The sequence below is a fragment of the Lemur catta genome, chromosome 1, assembly GCF_020740605.2.
Source record: "Lemur catta isolate mLemCat1 chromosome 1, mLemCat1.pri, whole genome shotgun sequence".
Lineage (NCBI taxonomy): Eukaryota > Metazoa > Chordata > Mammalia > Primates > Lemuridae > Lemur > Lemur catta.
In genome coordinates this window covers 167,046,256-167,060,748 of record NC_059128.1, presented here as the reverse complement: position 1 = coordinate 167,060,748, position 14,493 = coordinate 167,046,256, and the positions used below count along the sequence as shown (strand labels likewise).

General features: G+C 53.2%; 1 protein-coding gene across 1 annotated transcript in view; it reads left to right on the top strand.

The window, feature by feature from the left end:
- The first annotated feature begins 3,673 nt into the window (after positions 1-3,673).
- Positions 3,674-14,493, top strand: part of RAB6B (RAB6B, member RAS oncogene family) — a 62,247-nt gene continuing 51,427 nt past the window's right edge. The window contains exon 1 of the mRNA XM_045538975.1: positions 3,674-4,081. Within this exon, the coding sequence (XP_045394931.1) occupies positions 4,012-4,081 (70 nt within the window). The 5' untranslated portion in view covers positions 3,674-4,011. The remainder of the gene's footprint in view (positions 4,082-14,493) is intronic.

Below are 14,493 nucleotides of genomic sequence, written 5' to 3'. Positions count from 1 at the left end.
GGAAGCAAATTATCCATCCAAACAATAACCTAGCCCTCCCACCTCCACCGCCATACCACTTTGTATGTGAAGGACCAGATGATCAGGGGAGATACAGGACTCGCCTAGGGCTTACCTAAAAGATGGTGCCTTTTCTGTCACACCTCAGCTGCTTTGTTTTGCCATCGATAATTTCCTCAGGATGAGAGACTCTCCAGAGAATTATGCTGAGTGAAAAAAGCCAATCCTAAAAGGTTTCATATTGTGAAATTCCACTTTTTTATATAAGACTCTTGAAATGACAAATTTATTGAAATGAAGAACAGATTAGTGGTTGCCAGAGGTTAGGAAGGGGGTGGGGGTGGGAGGGACGTGGGTGTGGCTCTAAAAGGAGAACAAGACCTGTCCTTGCCATGGTGGAAATGTTCTATACCTTGGCTGTCTTACTGTTAATATCCAGGTTGTGATATCCTAGTATATAGTTTTGCAAGATGTTACCAGTGAGGGAAACTAGATAAAGGATACAAAAGATCTGTTTTATTTCTCCTGGCTGCTTGTTAATCTACAATAATCTCAAAATAAAAAGTTTAATTTAAAAATGTGTATATAATAATAAAGGACTGAGGATAGTCAAGACCTTCTTGAAGAAAATGAAAAATAAAGGTGATGATATAGAACTCTATGACCTGACAACTACCTTTGAGAAATAGTTTGGCATAAAATTAAACATACACTTGCCTCTATTCCATGATTCATCTACTCGAAACGTATCTTAGAAAAACTTCACAGGTGCATCAGGAGACACATAAAGAATGTGCACAGCAGCATTGTTTATAATAGCAGAAAGAAAACTGGGTGCCTTTTCCAATGTTAATTTCCTGGTTTTGCTAATCAATATGGTTATATAAGATGTTACCATTGGGGCAAGCTGGCTGAAGGATACACAGAAACTCCCTGTATTATTTTCAGTGACCTCCATACAAGTCTAAAATTATCTAAAATTAAAAAAAATTAACTGGACAAATTTTACTGAAAATCATTTAAAAATTGGGTCATACAGTGGAATACTAAACAGAAGGGAAAATGAAAGAACTCTTGCTATGTGCATCAACATATGGATCTCAGCAACGTAATGTTAAGAAAAAGGCAAGTCATAGGACAGAATATACAGTTTGAGACTTTAGATAAAATTCAAAAGATGCAAAACAAAACATTGTTGAAAGGCACATCCAAATGAAATAAAACTCAAAGAAAAGCCAAGATTCTGGCTTTGCAAGTTGGGAAGGGAGGAAAGTATACTTGTAATATTTGATTCTCCAGCTGGATGGAGGGTAAATGGGCATTCATAGCGATAGGTTTCCTTTATAGCTAACATATATAGACATAGCACACACTCAATAGGAAGCTTTACAGAATTTTTAAAAATGGAGCACAAAGATGCAGTGTGAAAAAAACTCTTCTAGTGGGGTTACCAAACTGAGGTTCACAGTGGTCACATTTTCTACCACCTGGAGAAAGCCTGTCTGCTCTAGGGCAGGTTAAGGACAAGATCCCAAATAAGGGGAGACAAGCAGTAGCGGATGGAGAAGGAAAGAGACTTGGAACAGAGCAGACTTGGAGTTTCTGAGGCTCTCATTCCCACAGCATGATGACCTCATTCTGAAAGCAACACTAGTACCTGCTCCAGCTACAATGAGCCAGCCCAGTGGTTGGAGTTGAGTTTTTGTCATTTGGACTGTAAATCCTAACAGAGTCCCCCCAGATATCCTAGCCCATAGTCAGTCCAGATAAGTCTGGTAAGCACGTGGGCTGACTTAGAAGAGGTGTCCAGAGGGACCCATGCCCCAGCCCTCCCGCCTCCACCGCCATACCACTTTGTGTGTGAAGGACCAGATGATCAGGGGAGATACAGGACTCGCCTAGGGCTTACCTAAAAGATGGTGCCTTTTCTGTCACACCTCAGCTGCTTTGTTTTGCTACTGATGATTTCCTCAGGATGAGAGGATCTGGGAAGACACCACCAGATGTTAGGAGAAGGTACAGGTTGGAGGAGTGTTGCCTGGCTGGGTGCCTTGACCAGGAGCTCCCTGACCCCCCTGTGGAAGGACCACTCATACAGGCAGGAAGGGCTGTAGGTTGGGAGTCTCCTCTCCTTTCAGAGCTTCCTTCAGCCCCATGCTGGATGTGGTCTCCTGAGAGAGCAAGAACCCCAGAGCAGAAGTGAGTGGGTGTCTGGAGGGTTACCCTGAGCCTGATGCCAGGCACAGTGGGGCAGATATGCCAGGGAGATGATCTACAACTTCTGGGGTTCTGAACCAAAAGCGACCTTGAGAACAGAATACTTATTTTGATTTCGGTTCCAGATGTTCATTCAAATATTCAACAACTATTTCTGAAACTCTGAGCTAGGTCCTTGGTATCCAATAGTGGAGCCTCAACTATTGCTTTCGTGGAACTTGTGGTCAGGTTTTTAACAAACAATGGAAGAGAGACTCTAGGTGAGTACACCAGGGAGACAGCCTAAGCAAGCCCTGCAAGTCAAAAGAGGGTAAAAAATGTCCCTTGGAAACCTGGAGATAAAAGTTGTGTCTCACTCCTGTCTCTATAACAGTGTGTTCACAGACGTGGATTATAATCCCAAATAAATGTTCACTGAACAGCCCTAAATGAACCAGACCACGTGGTGGCAGGACTGAAAGAGGCAGCTTTGTGAAACCTTGATTAACCAGGATGCCTTAGCGTAGGGCTCTCCTGGGAGCGTTCCTCGTGCTTGGCATTCGCTCTTTGCTCTCACTCACAATGCATTCCATATGCCTCAATGGGCCAGGCTATACAGAGGCGAATGGGAGGTCTCCAGCGTGTCCTCTGGGAGTTCATTGTCTAGATACACATAATTGCCAGGGCAAGGAGTGGAGTTGACAGCCTAGCGACCCCAGGATCAAAAAGCGCAAGGCATGGTCCTGGAGACAGCCGCACTGGCATTCAGGGCGTCAGGACTCCTTCTCTCCCATGGGGCACGTTAGGATTTAGCATTAAATGATCGGTAAGAGCAGTTTGTCTGAGGCAGGCGCGCCCTACATTGGCAGCTCCTCTCTCTGGTCAGCTCTGCGGGGGCACCCACGGACCCCAGAGAACTGCCTGGATAAAGGGCAGACCCTTTATATGGGCCTAGGACGAGACGGTGGGCTAGAGACCACACGGGGCGACAGTCGAGCCCCGTTTGAGCCAGGTGCACCAGGTATGCGCGTCTGCCCACTCCGAGACGCCTCACCACACCCTGGCTCTCCCCATGCCTCCTTCCTCCCTTTCCGCCCCCGTCGGACTACTGCACTGTGCATCGGTGGAGGAAAGGTGGATGTGGAGGAAAGGACTGGCATCTAGGTTTAAAAGACCAGAAATAAATGTCCCCTGACAATTTCTCATCATTTTTCTGGGTTCAAAACAGGGATAGAGTGGGGAAGAGAGACATAGCGGGATAGCGAGAGACGGCCGGATCCCGGAGGCTCTCAGGCATAGCGCGGCGGTTCTCTCCTGCCCGGGTGTGGGCTCGGGGTGGGCGGGCGGACGCCCCCCAGCCCCGCAGCCCCGCGGGCCCCGCATGACATCAGAGGCTGGGGAGCGCGCAGAGCGCAGGCGCCGGCGGAGGACGGAGGCGGGAGGGGGCCGACCGGCGCGGCTCTGGAGAGCGCTCCTCCGCCCCGCGCGCAGTCCCTGCGCCCCGCTCCGCCCGCGCCTCGCTGCCAGCGCCGCGCCTCGGGCGTCCAGAGCGCGCCCCTCTCACCGCAGCCGGCGCCGCCCGCGGCAGCCCAGCCCCAGCCTTCCTCCGCCTCCTCCTCCGCCGCCGCCGCTGCTGCTGGACACGCAGCCGCAGGCCGGGGCCGGGACGCAGCTGGGGAGTCAGGGACGCGCGCAGCCAGCCCTTCCCCCTCCGGCTCCCGCACCGCCGGCCGCCTCCCCTCGCCCTCCTCCTCTCCCCTCCCTGCTCCTTCGCTTCTTCCTCCTCCTTCTCTCCCAGCCCCGGCTGCCAGCACCATGTCCGCAGGGGGAGATTTTGGGAATCCACTGAGAAAATTCAAGTTGGTGTTCCTGGGGGAGCAGAGCGGTAAGTACCTGGCTTATTCTCTTGGCTTGGCGCCGAGTCAGCCCCCGCCGCCCAATCACCCACGCCACTGGGACCCCCGGCCCTGGCTGGAAAGGCCCCTCCGTGCCCGGGTGGAGGAGAGGGATGGGGACGAGGAGGTCGGGGCCGGCTCGGGCGGGGCCGGGCTGGGGAGGGGCCGAGGGTAAGGACGGTGGAGGCGCCGGCGCCAGGAGTCGGGGCGAGGGTGGGATCTGGGTGGGGGGCTGCGGTGCGGGTGCAGGTGCGGCGCGGCGGGGAGGCCGGAGGGCGGCGGCTCGCCCCGCGGCGCCGGCTGAGGCGTGAAGGCGCCGGCTCGCTGGCTACCTCGCACTGCGGCACCGGCTGCGGGCGACCGCGCAGGTGGCTGGGTGCAGGCGGGGGTGGGGGGACGGCGGGTGCCCCTCTTGGAAGAACAAGGTGGGGCTGGGGTCTGGCCTCCCCCCACCCCACTGCACTGGAGGGTCCTGGGGGGATGGGGACCCTGCGGACCCTGCCAGGAACCATGCGAAAGGGCACATCCAGGCCCTGGAACAGACGGCCGCCGGGGGTAACAGACCGACACCTGTCTCTTCTCGAAAGAGCAGTGCAGAAACGGCGGTGCAGGCTGCGGGGAAACAGGACGCCTACCTCCCCTGGCTTACGTCCGACTGGGCACAGAAGGTTCTAGACCTGCTGTCCTTCGCTGGAGCATGTTAGCCTTCTTGGTGTTCAGGGGTCTGGGGGATGACAGCGAGAGGTACCCTAATTCGAGGCGATTTGGGGGATGGTACAGGGGCACCTTACACCAAGACGCTGTGAAGCCTGGCTCTGGGCAGAGAAAGGCCCAGGCGACACGCCCTGCCTGGCTTCCCAGCACCCTTCTTGAGAGCATGGGCGGATTCTTCCCACCCCCACCTCCCAGCTCACCGCCCTTCTTGGGGGAGGGGAGGTCACTGTGGCAGCTGGCCAGAGCCCTTCTTGGGGGAGGGGGAGAGGAACGGCTTCTTTGCTGCCCAGCAGCCTCCCCAGGAAAACATCTCTGACGCCCAGATTGAAGAGCTGGGCCCCCTCTGCCACCTGTAGCAAAGAGTGGCTTTGAGAGCATCCCTCCAGAGGCCTCTCCCACGGGGCCGCAGGGAGACAAGCTGGGCCCTGGTCAGCTCTGCTCTGGGAGAAGGCATCCCTGGAGGGCAGGACCCCCGGCTCTGGCTCTGCAGACCAGTCCTATTCACCTGGGTTGGTGCCTGTCTGACAAGGAGGGCCTAGAGAAAGGCAACTGTGGGAGGACCCGGTAGGCCAGGAATAGTGCTACTGTGAGGAGTGAACAGGAGGGTTATGGCGGTCACGTGGCCGGCTCCTGTTTGCTCATGCTCATCACCTGAGATGGATAGAAGGTGGTTGCCAGGCCTAAACATGGAGATGAGTTTGGGGGCCACGCCGAGCATTTCAGAACAAGATCAACTCAGCCAGCCAGCCTATATTCTAGACTCTGATTTTCTGTTATTATTAGATCCCAGTTTTACAGAGCTGACTCTTCCCTGTGTCTGGAAGGGATTTTGGTGGTCTTCACAACCCGGTGCTGGTCTTACCTGGCCTGGAGCCCTGGGAGAGAACCTATAGGGAGCAGGCAGTCTGGGAGTTGAATTTTTAGCTCTGTTGCCTTCAGCAAAATGGGAGGCTTCTCTGACTTACTTTCTGTCTCTGACAAATGGTTGCTTGAAGATAGTTGTCTTATTCCTTCATGGTTCCCTAGTACCTCTCAAAATGCCTGGACCCCCATAGGTTCTCAACAAATATTTGTTTGTTCTAAGTCTGGAGAAGCTGCAGAAAGGGCCAGGGATGTGATAAGGAAAATGTCTCTGGTGAGTTTGAGTGAAAACTCTGGGCTCCCTCAGAATTCCTGATGGACTGAGGTCCCTGGTGTGCCCTGCAAACCCCCTTTGCTCCTAAAATCACAGAAGTGAGAGCTGAAGCCTAAGAAATGATCCCCTCACCTACCCCCATTGGGATGGGAAGTCTGAGCCCCAGGCAAAGGGGAGCGCCTGCCCAGAGTCCCCTTCTGGGGCTACAGTCCACACCTCCTGTTCCCAGTCCACTAGCATGTCATTGGGAAATAAGATGCTATTTTTCACTAGCATGTCATTGGGAAATAAGATGACCTTGAATTGGGGAAGCCAAGAATTGGGGAGCCTCCCTGAGAGGGGGTGAGGGTTGCCGCTGTCTGGCCAGGCTTACGGCTAGGTCTGGTGACCTGGTATGGTAGGAATGCAAGGCTATTTGGTCAGGGGCAGGGTTGTGGGCCCTTGGAAATTAGAGAGGCACTGCCATCAGTGAGACTGGCTCCTGGCCACCCTGGTCCCTACTGGCAGGAAGCCCTAAGGCCCTGAAAAACCTCTTTCATTTTGTGGTGTGGTTATTGGGTTGTTTGCCTTAGGATTTACAAAGCTTATGAGGTCCCAGAGTTAGGTAGGAGGCCTGTGCATCTCTAAGCCTGGTGGGATGGGGAATTGCCAGCAGAGCCACTTCTTCCACCTTGCCTGCACGCAGTTTTGCATCTGGTGGTCCTCTCTACCAGCCTCTGCTGCAGCCTGTGTGGTAGAGGGAGCATCCTGAGGTCTGGCCCTCACTCCCACCTTGGCTCTCTCTTCCTGTATGACCTCAGAGGTCCCTTACCTTTTATACATGGGGGAGTTGGGCCAGCTGAGCTTGGCAGAGCCTTCTGGAGCAGCATGGGCTTGTCTGTATGAGCTGAGAGAGGTTGGGAGAAGGAATGTAGGGATGTGGTTTTCTCTTGTTTCCAGTGCCTGGCATAGAGGTGACATCTCTCTAGGCCAGTGGGCAAGGGCGCCTGGATTCCAAAGAAGAGTGGCATCCATGGAGCAGGGTGAAGAGCACATCTTGGGACAGGTAATCCCAGGTGGGCATCAGGCCTTCAAAGATACCAGGTAACTGGTTTGAATAGGAAGCCCTTGAGGAGCCACTCTAGAGAGAATACCTCCTGCTGATGGGAGACCACCCCCTTCTGGCAGCAGAGTGACTACTGTCCTCTGGCCCGTGGAATATAGGCTGGCCAATAGTGTCAGCCTGGCACAGGGTGCGATTGTGGGGAGGGTGCTGTGGACCCAGGGTGAGGGATTTCCTTGTGGCAGGGAGGCTGTGCAACCCTGCTGGTGCCAGATGGCTCTCTTGGCCTACTGGGTATGCCCTTGTGTGGACTGGGGAACATGTGGGTGTCATACACCAGTCCCACCAGGCATTTGATGACATCCAGAGAAGACAGGCAGGAGCAGGTGTCTGAAAAAGGAGAGTAGGCCTGTGGGACACACGTGTTCCTCCTAAGCTCTAATGGCATCCTGTGGGCTTTGAGGCTTCACTCAGCCATCTCAGTATGTGTGGTGGGAAGGGGAGGGTCAGGGATGTGTCTGCTGCACTCTGGCTTCTTCTGATCTCCCCTTCCCTGAGACTCCTCCAGTGGATGCAGGAAGATTGACTAGACACAAAGAAAGCTCTGTCTGTTTTCCTTGGCTGAGGCCAGCAGGCCAGCTTCTCCCTCTGACCAGACACCTCCCTGCCCTGCCCCTAGCAATTGTGCTGCAGGAGGTGCTGTCCACATTGAACATGATCTGAATAGCATCCCCCGGAGCAAGCTGTGCAATGCAGTGACCCTGCAGGCAGCTGCCCTTTGGTTGTTTAGTCATTTGTTCATTCATTCCTTCCCATCCCCCTTTTTCTCTCTCCCTTCCTCCCTCCATCATCTGTTATTCATTTACTTTTTGAGTGTGTCCCTGCCCTCATGGATCCTATAGTCCACTGGGAGCACAGACATTTGTGGATATAATTACAGTACAGGTCTGTGAGAGCGATGACAGGGGAGGAACAGCAGCTGTCAGACCCTTTATCAGGGGCATCTGACCCACCTTTGGTGGCTGGTGGGAGAGGTGGCTTCCATAGGCTTCAGAGGAGACGCTTCTATGGGCAACAGGCAACTACTCATCTTTGGGCTGTATGCAGGGAGTAGGTCTTGGAAGGAGCCCACCGTCTCCAGGGAACCTAGTCTATTCTTTTTCCCTGCTGTGTGGAAAGTGTGTGGGGTTGAGCTGCAGGAGGACGAGGGTGACTCTCAGTGTCTGGTTTGCTGGTGCTGAGTAGGGGCTGTCCCCACACTTTCATCCCATTCCTCTCCGGTTAAGGGGTAAGGAGTGTTCAGGGGCCCCCACTACCTGGAAGGCCTTTTCCTCTGCCCACGGCCTGGCCCGGCCTGCCCCCTGCCCTCCTCCTGGCCACACCACCACCCTCCTGCAAGGGGCCCTTTGCTGGCCTGGTGGTTATGCCTGCAGCCCCTCCGAGAAGCTTCCTTCTCCCCACCAACTCCCGGACCCCCTTGCTCTTCTGTTCCCAGCTCCACAGCAGCCCACCGGGCCAGGCACCGAGGCGTAGCTTTGTTTTTTTCTGAGCATTTCTTAAAAACAATCACATGCTGCCCCATGACCTCTTTTCTGTTGTCTCTGTTAACTAAGGATTTTTAAATGTTCATTACTTTTTCAGATACAAAAACCCTAACTGAATTTTAAGCACCTTCAGAGGACTATGTCTTAGTCACCATTTTACCCCTCCCCACCTACATGTGCTTATTAAATTTCTTGATTTGAAAATGATGGGATTATCTTGGCTGTGTGAGATTTGCTGTTGGCCCATAGGTAGATTAAAAGTGAAGGGGGTCGAAGTGGCTTTGAAGTAGACTTTTCTCATCCTGACACCTGCTGTTTAATCAAGGCAGATTTTTACCAGCAACACCTAAGAGTCAGAGGATTGGATCATTTAGCCTGGATCATGCTGGACTTGAAGTTCATCTCAAAGAACTGGAAGTTCTTGGGTTACCCCCCCAATCTCTGAAGAAATACAGGAAAGTAGCCAGGCCACCAGAGATAGGGAGAGGCGCACCAGATCTCAGGTAAACCTCCAACGTGCTTTGTGCCATGGCGTCTTGTTCTTTTTTTCTCTCCTGCCGGTTCTTCTCCCTTCCTCAGCAGCTGGGGTGAGAGGGGGCCCCTTCGTGGATGTTAAGTATAGACCCAGAACCTTTGCTTTTTGTTTAAAGGTGAGTGTTAGTGAGAGAGAGTCAGATAGACTCCAAGATGAGAACTAACCTGTACTTGGTATAAGGGGAAAGTGGCACCTTCAATTCTCATGACAGATAACAAAAGAACTTGCTAGCAGAGAAAAAAGAAACTCTTAGAATATGTTCTGGCTGTGCAGATGCAATAGTAATTACCATCTTTTGTGTGATCTGATTATTGTTATCATTTGCAGCCCCCAAATTATAATTAATCACATTAAAATAGAACAAAATAACCTCATTGTCCTTTTATTCCTCACTATATCCCTAAAATCAGGCCATGAATATTTATTCTTGTAGGTGTTGCCCCCAACATTGCAGACTTGCCCGGGGCAGACCCGAGGGTGGCACCATCTGTGTCCCATGCAGACGGCAGAGTCTGCCTGTCCTTCCCACCCCATTGAATGAATGAACCATTGAGTGTGCAGGGCTGTCTTGTCTCAGTGTAAATAATTTAGGGAAGTTGCTGGACAGAACCACTGGGAAAGGTGAGAGAAGGTTAGGTGAAACAGCAAAGCTCATAAACATCAGGGGTGACTGCTGGGCAGACTGCTGTCTGTCATCCTTTTCCATCTCTCACCACTGAGGAGAGAAGCTGGGGGAGCTCTGGTGGAGGTTGCCAGGGAGAAGTACCAGACGCGCCCTGAGACGGGCAGCTTTTGTTAGGGCCAAAAAGACAGGCTGGGGGTGGGGGAATGGGGCTCCAGGCTGGGCCTGGGGACTTGAAGCCCTGAGGGGACTCAGAATGGCAGGCCAGTCTTTGTTTCCTGGAACAAGGGGAGAAAAGGACAAAGGTTCAAAACTCCTAAGGAGGCTCTTTACTATGTCTTTGGGTTTAAGATTTCAAATTTTTCTCATCATTCCCATAATTTTTGCCCTAAACTAAGATCTTTTTAAAAAGTAAATCTTGACTGCTATGAATACTTTAGCATTTTAGTAGAAACGGTAGATTTATTTTTAGTAGAAAAAGTTATTTATTCTGATCTCTTGGTAACCAGGCCAGTGGGAGCCCAGGTGACTGGACCACGTGTTCTGGGCTAGGTTCTACCTATCCCTAGGGGCTGACATATCCAAGGGACAGGCCCAAGTCCTGGAGGCAGCAGATCATACCTTGCCCCTGAGGGCAGAACAGAGCCTTTAAAGCAAAGGTTAGGGAATATATAAAAATAACAGCCGTGTGTGTCCTTCCTTAAGTTAACCTCAGATGGCATTTATTGAATACCTCCCACGCCCCACGCTCCACACGGGTCGGCGGGTGCTTTGTGTCCTCCCAGCCCCACTGTGATGACTGCGGGATCACCTCTGTGTTCCTGGCCACAAGGCAGAGGCTTGGAGAGCTGGCCCTCCCCAAGGACTCGCTGTTAGTGTGGCAGAGTTAGGATTCAGAACCAGGTCGCTATGAGGAACACAAGGAACTGCTGGGCTTCCTGCCTCAAAAGAAGGGCCAGGAATGGGGAGGAGGAGACAGAAGAACACTGAGGTCTGACAGACATGAGGTCTGCCCTAGATGCCTCTCAGGGAATGTTGGTGCTAAGCTCTTGCTGAAGAGGATCCCACAGATCCCAGCACCGTCTGTGCTAGCGAGGGGTGTTGGGACCCTGCAGGGAGGAGGGCAATGGGTGCTTTCGGAGGAAGCAAGGACTCAGTGGGGAGTCCAGTGAGGCTGGTCCTGCACAGCAGGCCCCGTGTTCTTGGAAGGAACTGCATATTTGGGGTGGTTTGAAGGGAGTTGACAGGGTGTATGGGGGCAGCTGAATCCTGCTCAAGTCAGCCCCAGCCCACTGCCATGGAGGAGCACCGCTGCCCAGGTTCTAGCCAAGAACTCATGACTGCCCAGAGGAGAACCAATCAAGCTAAATGGCTGGTACCCGCCTGGGGGTGAGAAGGCAGGTAACCCTTCTGGCCACATCCCCCCCCAGGCCTGGAGATGTCAGGCCCTGGAGACCCTGATTCTGCCGCTGGCTGGCTGTGTGCCGGACAAGCCCTGCCATCTCTGGCTTGCTCCATGTGTCTGCTCAAGGCCGCTGGACTGGGTGACCCCTTGGGCCAACAGAGCTCTAACTCTGCTTCTGTAATTCAGTTCCAGTTGCAAGTATGATGCCAAGCCAGTAACACTCCCAGCCTGGAGACAAGCAGGCTGCTGGCCAGAGGGGCTGCAGGGATAGGGTGTGGGGTCAGGGGCTCTGCTGTTTCCCTCAGAGCTGTCTGGGGTCCCACATGCAGGGTCCTTTCCAGGCTGCTACCTCCTCTCCTGGGAGGCATTCCTGGCCCCCCTGTGGTCCTGCCTGGTGTGCCCCCAGGGTACTCTGGCTCCTCTCTCCTGAGCTTGTGCTTGGCTCTGGTTGCCAGGCAACAGGGAAGGGGCTCTCCTGCACTTCCTGCTGCCAGGAGGTGTTTCTTCCACACAGAGATAAGAACAGCAGGGCAGGTGACACCTCCCAGGTGCTCTTAGCCCAAGATACTTCCTTCTGCAGCCAGGTGGGCCAAGTAAGCAGGGAGAGCAGGGAAAGGGCCAGAGCCAAGAGGGGTATGCGGTGTCCCCAGCAGACCAAGCAGGGCTTAAAGACCTGGCCCCAGCTCCCACTCCCACCCTATCAACACATCGGTCCTCCTGCGTCCTGGGCTTCCATCTCAGCCCACCCCCTGTTCCCTGGATGGTATTGGGATGCAGTGGGACCACTTGTGCTCATTTTCCAGTAAGGTGATCATTACCTTGTTGGCATTCCACTAAGATCAAATGCATCAGTACATGGCACATGACAGAAGCTCAAGTGACCGGTAATTTTGTTAGCAAAATACTGACAGCAACCCCCATCCCCTTCCTCCTTGTAGATGTTGAGGGAAAGAGAAGTAGGGTGCGAGGTTTTGAGAATCATTGATTTCTGTGTAGTGAGCTGCAGGGTTCACATCCTCATGATTCAACAGGAAGAGCTGTTTATCCCATTTTGTAGATAAAGAAAGTGAGGCTTTGAGAGGTAAAGGCTTTGACACAGATGGCAGGACCCAGAAGCAGTCACTGCTGAGCTGGGCAGAGTGCCCAGGTCTCTGGCTCCCTGGCTGGCATTATCCCCCACTCTCCATCCCTGCTCAGAGGCAGGCTGGCAGGAAGCAGGACAGACTCACTCTGCCCACTCCTCCGGGGCCACCAAAATTGCTCATAGGAAGAGCACCTCATCTTCACAGCTGTGTTAGTTCCCTGAAGGAGCACAGCCCAGATGGACTACAGGGGCAGAGGTTTTGTGTGTTGTGATTGCATGCCTTCAGGCATGTGAAATGTTCAGAGCAGTACTTGGCCCAAGGTAAGCAGGCAACAAATCTGAGTCAGTGTTTATGTGAATATTATGTACACAAGCAAGACTGTGAGCGTGGTCTGCTTGGGGGAGTCAGGGAAAGGGGAGTCAGAGGAGGTTTTGCACAGTGAACAGGAATTCACCAGCAGACAAGGGGAGGCACCCAGGGCAGAGGGCCCAGCCATGTCCAGGCAGTGAAGGGATTGGGGCTTCCAGGGAATCAGGTATGGTTCAAGGTGGCTGGATCCTGGTGCAGGTGGTGAGAGTGTGGGGGAAGAGGTTGAGCCTGGAGAAGTCAGCAGGGTCAGGCCCTGGAGGGGGGTGGTTGTGACCCAGAAGGACATGCTCATGGATTAGAAGGTGAAGGCAGAATGTGGTCCGATTAGAGGCAGGAGATCCAGGTGGCTGAACTAGATCAGGCCAGGAACATTCAGAGGATGGAATGTATAGAGAGGGCGTGTAAGCCTAAGCTTCCTTTTGGCTCTGAAGCTCTGTTCCACTGGAGATGTATATTTTCTTGATTCTTTCCCTGTAGAGGGAGGCCTCAGGAACAATGAAGGATTGTAGGGGAGGAACTTTTGTCCTCTGCAAGGCCACACTGTACTCAGATGTACCAAAACCAGCTACCTTAAGCTCCTCTGTCCATCCTAACTCTATAGTGCCCTGGGTTCCCTCACTTCTCTGACCCTCCAGGGGTGTCCTGCAGGACTGCTGGCAGCCCTTCCAGACTCTCCCCCTCTGTCATCTGCTCCGGCTGGATGTGGTATACAAAGAAAAACTGATCATTGGCTGTGTGACCCTCCCATTCTCTGTCATTGGCTGTGTGAGCCCTGCCCTGTCCTCTGTCATTGGCTGTGTGAGCCCCTCATCCTCTATCATTGGCTGTGTGAGCCTCCCATCCTGTCATTGGCTGTGTAAACTGCCTCCCCATCCTGTCATTGGCTGTGTGAGCCCCCTGTACTCTGTCATTGGCTATGTGAGCCCTCCCCTACCCCCGCCCACCCGCTCTGTCATTGGCTGTATGAGCCCCCCTGGCCCTCTTATGAAGCCTCCTATCACTCCCTCCCTCACTGGACTCCTCTTCCAGTGGACACTCCCTTCCTTTGCTTGCTTGGATGGCTTCCTCTACTCCTCTCTGCTGGCTTTCATCTCCCCAGCAAGCTCCAGAGGCCCTGAGGAGAGCAGCATTGTATAGGAAATGAATGCTCACTTCCATGCCTCAGAGACAGAAACCCAATCCAGGGAGCCAGAGTGGAGGCAGGGACTGCCATTTTGATCCCACCCCAAACCCAGAGAGAGCAGCCTGTTCAGGTCAGTTGGTGCAGACCTTTTCCCATGGGTCAGCTCATGAGCTGCTCTCAAGGTCCGAACCCACACCCTGCAAAGGCCTGGTGACCTTGGCTCCCTGCTCTTCCAGTCTTCTGCACAGGCAGTGCCCTTTGGAGGTTACTGAGCACCAGCTGGGTATTCCTTTGCCAGTATAGCTGGTGGGTGGAGATAACCCTAATTAGCATCAAGAGTGACTGTGGGGCCAGGCACGGTGGCTCACGTCTGTAATCCTAGCTCTCTGGGAGGCCGAGGTGGGAGGATCGCTTGAGCTCAGGAGTTCGAGAACAGCCTGAGCAAGAGCAAGACTCTGTCTCTACTAAAAATAGAAAGAAATTAGCTGGACAACTAAAAATATATAGAAAAAATTAGCCGGGCATGGTAGCACATGCCTGTAGTCCCAGCTACTCAGGAGGCTGAGGCAGAAGGATTGCTTAAGCCCAGGAGTTTGAGGTTGCTGTGAGCTAGGCTGACGCCACGGCACTCTAGCGCAGGCTACAGAGTGAGACTCTGTCTCAGAAAAAAAGAGTGACTGTGATATTTTTCAATTACCACCCTTGGCCCTTTTGAGCAGTGCCAGATTAATTGTGTATGATGGCAGGGTGGGCGAGGAGAGCTGCCCTCTCAGCTCTTAGCAGAGGTATCTTCCTGCCTGGAGTTGCTGGCCAGAGGAAAATTGGCCA